General features: G+C 35.0%; 1 protein-coding gene across 2 annotated transcripts in view; it reads left to right on the forward strand.

Moving 5' to 3' along the window:
* Positions 1-12,809, forward strand: part of LOC111569174 (transcription factor IIIB 90 kDa subunit-like) — a 149,176-nt gene that overhangs the window by 44,476 nt on the left and 91,891 nt on the right. For both annotated transcript variants that reach the window (XR_008599964.1, XM_055005666.1), the window contains exons 8-12: positions 1,120-1,213; positions 1,412-1,538; positions 2,488-2,527; positions 3,961-4,053; positions 6,261-6,563. Coding sequence is in view for 1 of the 2 variants with exons in the window: in XM_055005666.1 (XP_054861641.1) it covers positions 1,120-1,213; positions 1,412-1,538; positions 2,488-2,527; positions 3,961-4,053; positions 6,261-6,563 (657 nt within the window). In the remaining variant the exon portion in view is untranslated. The remainder of the gene's footprint in view (positions 1-1,119; positions 1,214-1,411; positions 1,539-2,487; positions 2,528-3,960; positions 4,054-6,260; positions 6,564-12,809) is intronic.

Here is a 12,809-nt window from a genome sequence, read left to right on the forward strand (position 1 = left end):
AAACACCCCCCCAATTTAATCAATTGCTCCTTGTATCGTTTACGACAGATAAGTCCTGATAAGTCCTCAGCGGTGGATTTGTAGTAGGATCACAATCATGTGATCGTCAGCAGGCAGCTGATGTAGTGTTCACTTGTTGTCATGGTTACAGTGACGCCATGCTGCTATCTCACAATGATACAGAAATCTGTAGCAAATCCATGGATCCAGACTATAAGAAGCATCACTGCCAAAATCCAATCACTTGGTCCTTGTGTCATTTCTGACCTTCCCTGAAAATTTCATCCAAATCCGTTGGTCTGTTTTTGAGTAATGTTGCTAACAGATGGACAGACAAACATACGCCAATCGTCACATAACTCCGCGGCGTTCCCTGGCGGAGTAAAAATGAACGCCACAAAGACTGAAAGAGTTCAGGATCAGAACCGGGTCTCATTTATAGAAAACCAACAAACAAAAACATCTAGAAAATAAGAATTAGCTTCAGAAACTGAGGTGAACGTGAGCTTTTGGTTTTTGTTTCTCACAAAACAACACAAAATAATCAGCAGATTAAACCTTTAAACCCCCAAAAACCTGAGAGGGACTGAAAGACGTATTTCCATTAAAATATGATGAAAATTCCTCCATTTATCAGAGCTAGAAACAAGATAAAACATCACATTTTCAACTGTGATTTCATTCTGTTGGGAAATTGAACCAAATCTGCAGAAGATTCTGTAAAAAAAAAACAATTCAGTGTTTCAAGATGCAGCTGAGGAACGCGAGGAACCAAAAATATGCTTAAAATTCTCATATTTCATTAAAATATTCAACCAAATCTGACAACTGCTGCTTTTCGGTATCTTATCTTGTAATAAATATAATCTCTTTTAAATTTTAGCCAGTTGTTGGGACAAAACTGATTCTGTAAAAAAAAAAAAGAAGAATTCTGTGTTTCAAAATGCAGCTGAGGAACCTTTAGTGACTGATGTTATTTATATAATCAGATTTTTATTAATTGTTGATATTAAATCACTTTGAGCTGCATGTTTTCCATTAAAAGCCCTGCACAGATACAGTATTATTTTCATTATTTGTTGGTTTAATCTCATCATGTTGTGTTTTTTTTTTTTTTAGCTCTTCTTGTTGCGGCTCGTCTCCACGACTTTCGCCGAACCATCAAAGAAATCGTCAGCATCGTGAAAGTTTGTGAAACGACGCTAAGAAAAAGGTCGGTGGAGGAAGTTTGTGGAAAAAATATGTTTTTAAAAAATTATTTGAATAATTTAGCAAGAAAGCCCAAGTGCTTTTGCCAAAATGAGCCGGAGATTTATTAGTGACTACGTTAAACTGATGCTTTTGTGAATCATCAGACTGTTTTTTTGTGTTAACTTTTAATTAATTTATGTTTTTTTAATTTCCGCCTCAGATTGGTGGAGTTTGAGGACACGCCCACCAGTCAGCTGACCATCGAGGAGTTCATGAAGGTGGATCTGGACCAGGAGTGCGACCCGCCATGTTTCACCGCCGGACTGAAGAAAATTAAAGCCCAACAGGTGAGAGTTCTGATGCTAAAGTATCACCAAAAGCACTTTTTATCATCTTTATATTTTGTATTGCAGTACTTTATGAGTTGTTGGAAGAAAACAAAACATTTTAAAGCATCATTTTGGGTTCTAAGATTTTCTTTTACCATCAAACCACACGATTAACCCAGAAAATAATCAACAGATTGAACTTTAGAACCCCCAAATTTGTTAGCTGGTTTTAAAGGCTTCTTTTGTTTTTAAAAATTGCAAAAAATAAACCATTTATCAAAGCCAGAAACTAGAAAAAATGGAAAATTCCCCAGATGTTCAGCTTTCTGATGATCCTTCATTATATTATATGTGATGTACATTTATGTCAGGAAAAATCACCAAATATAAGCTTAAAATCATTATATTAGATCAAAATATCCACCCACATCTGAATATTTGCTGCTTTTCATTAACTTACATTGCAGTAAATATTTCAAATTAAGAGTTTAAGGCTGTTGTCATTTTAAGGTATTATATGGTATTTTAAAAACGTTTTCTGCTACTGAACTGCAAAAATAATCAGCAAATTAAACCTCAGAACCCCAACACTTGCAACCCGGTTTTAAAATCATGTTTTCTTTAAAAAAAATTATCAGAGCAAAAAAACTGTCAAAAAAATTACAAAACAAACAAAAAATATATACTTAGAATATATAAATATAAAAATAAATAAAATAATATAAATAAATAAGGGCATAAAGTCCAACAGGAATACAGGAAGTCTAAAAATATGTAATCATGTTAACTTGTTAACCTTTACAGTGTATAAAGAGTCAAAAATCAAACCGGTTCACCTCCTATAGTCTCTGTGTCATCATGTTCTTTTATTCTGAAGGGTTTTATTCTATTATAATTTCACTGCTGGTTTCAGAAAAGTCTTTAATTGTCTTATTGGGTTTCTTTTCTTTGTTTTTGTTCCCTCCAGCTGGAGATGGAGCTGAAGAAGAAGATCGATGAGGTCGCAGGTATGAAATCCTTCGTCACATCAGAAGCTTCTCATTCTGTTAAAGTCGTTAAACACACAGAAAAAGACAAAGTTTGGTTGTTTTCTTTGATGCTGTTTGGCTGAAATCGACTAAAATATAACTAAAGCTCAGAGAGGAAGGAGCTCCTTGGTTTTTCCGTGATTTCATTCCTCCACAACCTGCAATTAAGCGTACGTTAAGTTACTACGTATTACAGCGTAATTATGGATCGGAGGAGGCCAGTTCTCAGAAGAACACAAAAAGCCAAACTCTGCATGTCTAATTCACATCATTTTAGGGAAGAGTTGCTCCGTCTGCTCCAGTTCCTGCTTTCCAGGCTTCATCCAGGAATCTTTTTATAGTCCAGCTGATGTTTTCACTTTTTCATGAAAGCCTTAAACTTTGTGCAGAGTTTGGAAACCTGAACGTTAACAGAAAAACAACCAAAAACACCTTGACAGACATTACGATAAAATTTGGTATGTTGCATCCTAGATTTTTAACCAGATATATGTTTTCATAGTCAAGGATTCCAATGATACCATCTGTGAAAATAACCCAAGAACAAAAGTTTACATCCACATGTTAAGATCATCTATAGCATGACAGTCTAGAGTTCCCAAAGACTCCTTTAACTCTGAATTTTCTCTGATGGAATCATTGAAACACTTGAATCTTTTTCCTTTTTCACTAAAAAACAATCCTGCATTTAGGTTCTTTCATAGATTTATTAAAGATCTTCTGGAAATATGACAAAAATTTGCTGGGTCAAAAGTATACATACAGTAATGCTAATATTTAGCCATTTTCACCTCAACTAGGTTCTTTTGGTTTCCATCCACAATCTTCTGGTTTATCTTTGACTCCTCTAGACAGAATTGGTTCAGTGTAACTAAATTTAACTTGGTTCTTCAGGTTCTTGATGGGTTTAAGTCAGGACTTTGGGGAGACCAGTCTAGAACCTTCATTCCAGCCTGATGGAACCATTTCTTTACCACGTCTGATGTGTGTTTGGGTTCATTGTCTTGTTGAAACATCCAACTGTGTCCAAGATCAACCTTCTGATGATGGTTTTAGGTTTTCCTGAAGAATGTGGAGGTAATGCTCCTTCTTCATTATTCCATTTACTTTGTGTGAAGCACCCAGAGCATGATACTGCCACCACCATGCTTGAGAACTGGGAGCAGAGTATCACGACACAAGGAGACGACTCAGACAGGGAAAGTGGGCGGATCTTTTTACCTCATGAAGCCCATATTATCAAGCAGAATTAAAAGCTAATATTAGCGTATTAACTTGGTAAACAGTAGCTTAAGCTGCAGCTGACTGATGAAGGTTTGAGCTGCAACATTTAATCGACTATTCAAATATTCTCAATATTTTGATAATTCCTTAGTTTGAATAATTTTATTGTCAATGTTTTTCTTCAACAGATGAAATTCAGGAATATCAGGATGAAATAGACGCTGAGCTCGAGAGCAGCCGACCCAAACTGAGAGGGATTTACGCCGCCTACTCGAGGGAAGGTGAGTGATTCCAGAAGCCATGTTTAGACATGTTTACGTACCAAAGAGGGTCGTTTTTAGGAGGGTAGGATGGGATTTCTAAACGTTCAGGTATTTTAAAAATCTGCATCTGCAAACAGTTTTATTTTGGTTGTAGTTTGTGCCCAACGAGAACACAAATTTGGTTTTGTCCATTTTTTCAGAGGGAAGCGTTGCATTTTTGATGTCAACTGAGGGGAAATATTAAGCCATTAGTTGTTCAGTGGTCAAATATTTAATTAAAAACCAACAGTTTTGCTAATTGATTAATCGGTTTGAGTAATTTTTTGACATTTTTAACCATTTTCTGACCAAACAGCTAAAAGATTAATCTGTTCAAAGTCAGTCTTTGATTTCAGCCTCTTAAATGTGAACATTTTCAGTTTTTTTTCCTCTTCTATGACAGTAAACTGAATATTGGGGGATTTTTTGTTTTTTACACAACAAGACATTTGTGGTGTTAGAATTTGGATATTTTTCACCAACAGATGATTGATTTATCCATAAAAGTCTAAATTCTTTGATTCTAGCCTCTTAAATGTGAATGTTTTGTGCTTTTCTTCATCTTCTATGACTGTAAACTGAATATTTTTGATGTTTTTTAACAAAACAACAGATTTGTTGCATCAATTTTGATATTTTTGATCATATTCAGATGAAACAGATAACTGATTTATCTGTTCAAAGTAAAAATTCTTTGATTTTGGCTTCTAAAATGTGAATATTTTGCGTTTTTTCCTCTTCTATGACAGGAAATTGATTATCCTAGAGTTGTTGGGATTTTGATATTTTTCACAGTCTTCAGACCAAACAGCTAAAAGATTAATCTGTTCAAAGTCAAAATTCTTTGTTTTCAGCCTCTTAAAATCTGAATATTTTCATTTTTTCCCTCTTCTATAACAGTAAACTGAATATTTTGGGATTTTTTTTTACACAAGACATTTGTCATGTTGAAAATTTGATCTTTTTCACCATCTTCTGACCAAGCAGCTAATTGATTAATGGAGAAATCAATCCACACATTAATCCACAATGAAATAAATTGTTAATCGCAGCTTTACTGAAAGTTAAACCAACATTTTCTCTCCACTTCTGAGGATCTCGTCATTCTGAAGTCTTTGCAGTTTTAAAGTGAGCACAGCAGCAGAACCTGATCCAGATGTTGATTGGGTTACTGAAAATAATTTTTTATTTGTCTCCTCCTGTCACGGTTTGTCTTTATCTTTTCTACCTTTGACTCTTTACCTCCAGCTCAGTTTGTCTTGTCTTTCCCACTCCAACCCTCCAGATATCCCCCCATTTCCTCCCAGTCTGCAGCTGCTTCCAGGAAATTCCTCTCATTGGTTTTCTGACTCGTTTTAATCACGGCTGATTAAAGGACAGTTTTAATTAGGACGGTCACGACTACCATCCCGTTTATTTAGTCAGAATGTGAACATTTATCTCAGTTTCTAATCTCGGAACAGAATTATTTCACTTTTTTTTCTTTAGCTCTTGTGGCATTTTACATCTGCATTTTGACCATTTTTAACTTCCTATGAGCAGCCGTTGAAGTTAAAAATGGTCCAGATCTTGCTACAAGTACGGAAAAAGTTAAATTTTTCTGGTTCCATGATCACAGTTGGACAAAATAATTGGGATTGTAGTTGTTTATGTAACAGTTGCAGTGAAAAATGAGGCCAACAGTGAGTAAAAATGTGGAATTTAAAGAGTTAAATTGCACATTATTGGTTTAAAATATGTAAAATGTTGTAGGGAGAAGTTTTAATTCCGTATCGTTATATAATTCATGACTCCACCAATGTTTAGTTTTCCATCAAAAAAAATCCAATGTAAGAAAAAAACACATTTTTCTACACTGAGAGCAGCCACAGGAGTTAAAAATGGTCACGATGCTGCAACAAGAAATTATTCTGGTTCCAAAGTAACATTTGGACAAAATAATTTGGATTGTAGTTGTTTCTGTAATAGTTGCAGTGAAACATGAGGCCAACAATGAGTAAAAATGTGGAATTTAAAGGGTTAAATGGCATGTTTTTGGTTTAGAAAATGTAAAATGTTGATTTTATCCAGCATTTTAGTGCGAGAAGTTATTTGTGAGTTGGTTTTTAGGGTCTGTTGACAAGAAAAACATCTTTTAATAGGATAAATTCAACCTGATTTATCTCTAATTATTCATCTCTCTGCAGACGTTCCAAATGGCGACATGCTGTCATCGTCGTCAAAGTTGGCAGACGGCGAAGAACCCGGAGACGACGACGAGCTTCAGGCCGTGGCCAGACACTTTGGCAGAGATCTGGAGGAGCTCACTCTGGAGGCTCTGATCAAACTGGAGCAGAAGAGGCCAGAAGAAGAGGAGAACCAGGAGGAGGAGGACGTTCCGAGGAGGAAGGGCCCGTCGCTGGAGTCCATCCTGGGACTGATGCCTTCGTCGTCCACCCTGGGCCTCCGCGAGTCCATCAACACCTGCATGGAGAACGAGAAGGAGAACGGTGAGTCACGTTTCTGTTTCCTCCCTAAAACTCACCCTCTGGTTGTTGATTTAACTCTTAAAAAGCATCTCTGTGTATTAAAGTTACCTATTTTTCCATGGAAATAATCACTTCCTACCTGGAAAAAAGGGAAAACTTGATTTTCTTGCCGAACTATCTCATAATTACTCAGTATTCCGTCATCAAAACACGGTTTCCAGCCTTAGTTTTACATAATGTGTGGTTATTTTGGCTAAAAACAATAAAATTACCTTTAACTGTGGCTGATTGATAACATAATACAATTAATAATATCAATAATAAAGTCCAGCCTAATTCTGCATAAAAATGCTGTTGTTAGCTGAAAATAAAATCCTGTAAAAACTATTTTTAATGCTGTTGTAAAAATAGTCGTTCAGTTTCAAGTTGCAAGAAACTGCAGTTAGTTTTAGATCTGATCAAGTGGAGTTTCTTCATTAAACTTTACACAAAAAACTTCTGTTTGATGGATCTTAAATTTAAAAAAAAAAACAAAAAAACATTATCCACCTTTACAATGAATAAATGTATTTTTTAAATAAAGAATAATCCCATTTCACATGACTACAAATTAGATTAACCAGATGGGACGTGTTTTTGTGATTCGCCAGTTTGCTGATTTGTGCAGCTTTTAATTCATATTTGTTTTATTGTTTGCACTGCTTTTAGATTAGTTTTATCAGATCTTCCAGCTTTGTATCAGTGCGTCATCAGAACGATCCAATCAAAGATTAAACAGCATTTAGAGACGAGCAATTAGAAGAATCTGCTGCTTTTAAGCTGTCCAGGATGCAGTGAAAAATGAGGCCAACAGTGAGTAAAAATGTGGAATTTAAAGGTTTAAATGTCACATTTTTGGTTTAGAAGATGTACAATGTTGTTAGAAGTTTTAATTCCCTGTCACTGTGTAGTTCATGACTCCTCAAGCTTCCATGGCGGTTGAAAAGGCTGAATCTTAGTTCTTTTTCAGTTAAAAACATTCCAGAAAAAGAAAAAAAATGCAAGTTTTTCTACACTAAGAGCAGCCGTGGAAGTTAAAAATGGTCAAGTGTGGAAAACGTGAAATTGTTCTGGTTCCATGATCACATTTGGACAAAATAATTGGGACTGTCGTCGTTTCTGTAACAGTTACAGTGAAAAACGAGGCCAACAGTGAGTAAAAATGTGGAATTTACAGGGTTAAATGTCACATTGTTGGTTTAAAAGATGTAAAATGTTGTTGGGAGAAGTTTTAATTCTGTGTTGTTATGTAGTTCATGACTCCTGAGTTTTCATGATGGTTAAAAAGGCTGAATCTTAGTTTTTCCAATTAAAAACACTCTTATAAACCAAAAATGTGTCATTAAACCCTTTGAATTCCACATTTTTACTGACGACCGTTTTTAACTTCCATAGCAGCTCTCAGTGGAGAAAAATGAGTGTTTTTTCTTTCACTGGACTGTTTTTAATTGGAAAAACTAAGCTTCAGTCTTTTTAAACGTCATGGAAACTTGAGGAGTCATGAAATACACAATAATATGGAAATAAAACTTCTTCCAACACTCTTCCAAACCAAAAACACATCATTTAACCCTTTAATTCCACATTTTCACTCACTGTTGGCCTTATTTTCCACTGCATCTGTTACAGAATGTGAACATCACACCGTCTGGTTCAGAATATCTTCCCTGGTACCTCCTGTATCTCCATAATAATCCATAATCACGTCGAAGAATCCGCTCTCAAGTTTAATTGTGGTAATTAACTCGGCTTGGCGGAGCTCTGTGTGAAATTCGTCCTCCGTTACTATGTTTTTATCCTTGAAGGGAATGTGTGGGAGAATCTCAGCCCTGATGTGGGTTTTTCAGGCTGGTTTGTGTTTTTGCTGCACTTTTAAAGAAGAGAACTCGTCTGTCGGCATGTTTGGATAGTTTTAGGGGATAGTTTCTGGGGGTTTTTGTACAATTTTAGTACAGTTTTCCCATTTTAGACTCTTTTCTCCCTTAAATTCCTTCTCTGGTTGTTGTTTTAACTCTTAAAAACGTGTTTCTGTGGGTCAGAGTTACATATTTAAGGTGTTTTTGGCATGAAAATAATACATTCATGTGTTTTAATGCAGTTTTACCTCAGTTTTCTCAATTTTAGACTCTTTTCTCTCTTAACCCTCCTGTTGTCTTCATTTACGATCACCAAAAAATATTGCTTCCTTGTCTGAAAAAAATTCAAAAATTCTGCAAAAAATTCCCCAAATTTCTGAAAATTTGCAAAACCTTCAGAAAGAAAATTCCAATAATTCCCTAAACGTTCCTTCAAAAGTTTTATTTTTTAAAAAAATCTTCCAAATTTGGCAAGAAAATTCTTGTAAATATTTTCAAAAAATGAGTAAAAATCTTCCAAAAATATCTAAAGTGATTCCATATATATCAGTAAAACTTCTAATATTTTCTTTAAGAACATTCACAAAAAAATCAACCAAAATCCAGTGAATTTCACTGGATTTTGGTTGATTTTTTTTGTGAATGTTCTTAAGAAACATTTTTATCCTTTCATTTTTTCCGCCAAAAAATGTTCAAAGATTTCCCAAAAATGTTGAAAATGTGGACATCAGAAGTTTCACTATGAGAATATATTTTTTCCACATTTTCAAACTTTAAAACGGGTCAATTTTGACCCGGAGGACGACACGAGGGTTAACAATGATTAATATATGAAAGTTGAATAATTAACATCCCTAAAATGGACGAACTGCAGGAAACAGATGTTGGCATCTGGCGGCCAACGGTTTATCATGTATGATGTGCTTTTTATAGTTTTTCAGGTTCCTATGAAGACCAATGCAACACGCTTTGGCAGACTTTTATTTAATAATTTATAGATTCTGTGTGAATTTTGTTTACCGTTAACATGAACTAAAATATAGAACAAACTAAACAGAAGTTTTGATGGAAAGAAAATGCAGAAAACAAACCATCAGACTGATCTCAGCCTCCGTCGATGTGATTATTAACAGTTACTAAAATCAAGCGGGGATCCATCAGTGAGCCTCATAATTAACTAATTACAGCAGGAGGATGTTCTGCACCTCCACCACCTCTATATCTGGTGATGGATGGAGCTACACACTGAGGAAACCTGTGATTTGCCGTTTTTATGGCTGTGGGTGGAGGTGATGTGTGATTTCATGGATTAGAGGAGCTGAAGTGGCCTCATGTTTGGAGAAAACCTTCTAACGTAAAAGTCACAGGTTCATATCCTCTTTGTGTCGGTAAATATCGACCCTAAAAGAGTTTGTTGTTCTTAGATTTTCCCCCTGAACAGCACTTCAGAGCAGGTGGAGCCACTTTGAGGCTTTTAACATCAAAGAAGATAGTGGTTTGAAAGGCAAGTTATCTTAAAAAAAAAAAAAAATGGCAAAATTACATTTTTTTTCTGTAAAAATAGAAAGAATCATAAGATTTCGATATTTCCGACAGTCTGTGAACTACTCATCTTTGCTCTGTGCTGGTCTTTCACTAAAATTAAGTATAAAAATGAAATCATAGTCAAATCCTTTTATTTTATGTGTCTTATAAAAAAAATCAAAAACACAAAAAATTTGCTCCTTTAAAAAGCAAAAAATTCTTCGCTCCTCGACCGTTTCGTAAACTTTTAGTGACTCATCTGCGATCGACAGTCAGATAACAAAAATTAGGTGAATATTTGTTTGAACTGCAGGCAGTGTTTCCACATAACAGGGACTACAGAAACTAATTAGAGAGATTGAGGGGAAAATCAAAGCTACTGGATGAATAAAATAAATGCATCATGGCTCAGAAACAGTGAACAGAGGAGCAAGTTGTTGGAGATACATCCAGCATGGTGAAACATCTTTCTACTGATGATGTACAGAGACTCACAATTGTCCACATTGACTTGAATATTGTGGTTTTTCACATATTTTAAGAAATTTTAAACAGTTTTCCAATCTTTTTTGACATTTTTTGTTACTCTGAACCAATTTTGAATCATTTTGGGTAATTTTGTCTTACTGTGGGCAGGTTTCAAATTAATTTCGACAATTGTAGAGTGAGCACTAAATAAAATACACCGAATCAATAAAATAAATGCAGTATGGTTCAGAAACAGTGAACAGAGGAGAAAGTTGTTGTAAGATACATTCAACATGGTGAAACATCTTTCTATAGATGATGAACAGAGACTCAAAATTGTCCAAAATGACTCAGATTGTCCATTAGGACTCAAATATTGTCTTTTTGGACCAATTTTGGGGTTATTTTGAACAAGTTTCAGGTAATTTTCAACCGTTTTTAAGCCATTTTCTTACATTTTCAGCATCCACTAACTGGTTAAAACTTAAATAATAAGATTTTTTTGCAGTATTCCATCTATTTTCCGCAGTGTTATCAGCTTAAATCTTCCTGTTGTCTGTAAAAACATTCGTATGTTAGGTCAAAGCAGCCATTAACCTGATGAAAACGTCCCCCAGTGATGGCATCATGATGGAAATACGTGGCAGAGCCTCTGAATCATGAGCTCTTATGTTAATTGTAAATGTGTCTCCTCTTTCTTTTTATTGGTTTTGTTGGAGAGTGACGTTAGTTTGAGTCATCCCTGTCGGTTTATGTGTCATGAGGCTCATCGTTTGCGGCCACAGCTGACAAAAGCGGCATTAAAAATGAGAAACGGCCTGATTGAAGGCTTTAATTGTTGGTTGGTGGGTCTGGAGGCCAACCTCAGTGGGGAGCTGTATGATTAGAGGGGAGTCACTCAGTCCCCCCAGTCTGACTCTTTCTTTCTCCACATGGAGGTTTAGATTAGTTTATTTATATTTATGGTGTTGAAAAGCAGTCATTTGTGGCACCACAGTTGAGCTTCGCTTTAATTACCACCATTTTTCACATTAAAACATGATAAATAGCACCAGTATTTTCATGTTTTGCCATCTTTGTAGTTGTTTGCAGCTTCATAAGTCTCTTTCTTTTGCTTTTCAAGTTGCTTATGAGCATTTCAAGTAGTTTATTTACGTTTACATGGTGGAAAACAGTCATTTGTGGCTGCAGATTTCTTTACTCAGAATCAGTTTTCACATTAAAAAATGATGAATAGCATTAATGTTTTCATGTTTTGTCGCCTTCTTTAGGTGTTTGTAGCTCCATGAGTCTGACTTTTTTTCCTTTTCAAGTCACTTATGAGCATTTAAAGCAGCTTATTTACATTTACATGGTTGAAAACAGTAAAGTCTTTACTCGTAATCAGTTTTTGCATTAAAAGATGAAAAAAATACATTTATTTTCCTACTTCTTCAGTGTTTTCAGTCCCATTTTCTGCCTCTATACATCACATATTGACATGGATTCCATCATTTGCAATACAAAAAAAAATCGCAGTGAATTTAACCCCATCGTTTTTTGCTATTGTCATGTTTTTCCTCACTGTGGGTTCATTTTTCACTGCAAAATAAAGTCCTGAACCTCTATGGAAACAGAACAACCAGGAAGGAGAGAAAATTAGAAAAGTTACAATACTGTAAGTCACAAAAAAAAAGAACAAAACTGAAATTTCTTTAATATTTTGTCTTACAAAAATTAAAAAAAAAAACCTAATTTTTCAAAGTGTCCACAGGTGTTAATGTAAAAACGTAATCAGTTTTTACATTCATTTCTCATTTATTTGTCAACTTTTGCTTATTTGCAGTGTTTCATGGCTGTATTTCTTCCTGTACAGCGTTTATTCGGTTATTTGAGTCACAATAACAAAGAAAAACACAACGAATTTAACCTTCTGCATGCGTTCTGGTTGCAAGTTTTTATCTGCTATCAGTCTAATTAGCATCATAATTAGCATCACAATACCTGAATTATTGAACTAATTTCTGCCTCACGTCTCAGTTTTCACATTAATTTCCCATATATTTGTCATCTATTGCTTCTTTACAGTGTTTTCAGTGTGAATTTCTTTCTATACAGCTTTGATTCAGTTATTTGAGTCGCAACAATAACAAAAAACACAACAAATTTAACCTTCTGCTTGTGTTCCCATTGCATTTTATAACATCTGCCTGAATCATGTCAAATTTTTTATCTAATTAGCATCATTTTAAATGCTATCGAGGCACTCTGAACATAAGGAAACACATTTTTTAGTTGGCTATTGTTTGCTGTTTGTGGACATATGTGCTTAATTATCTGTAAACAGTGCGACCAACGCGAGCCCTCGTCTGTTTATGGATCCGCGGCTCTGTTTTTGTTA

The sequence above is a fragment of the Amphiprion ocellaris genome, chromosome 20 (genome assembly GCF_022539595.1).
Source record: "Amphiprion ocellaris isolate individual 3 ecotype Okinawa chromosome 20, ASM2253959v1, whole genome shotgun sequence".
Classification (NCBI taxonomy): domain Eukaryota; kingdom Metazoa; phylum Chordata; class Actinopteri; family Pomacentridae; genus Amphiprion; species Amphiprion ocellaris.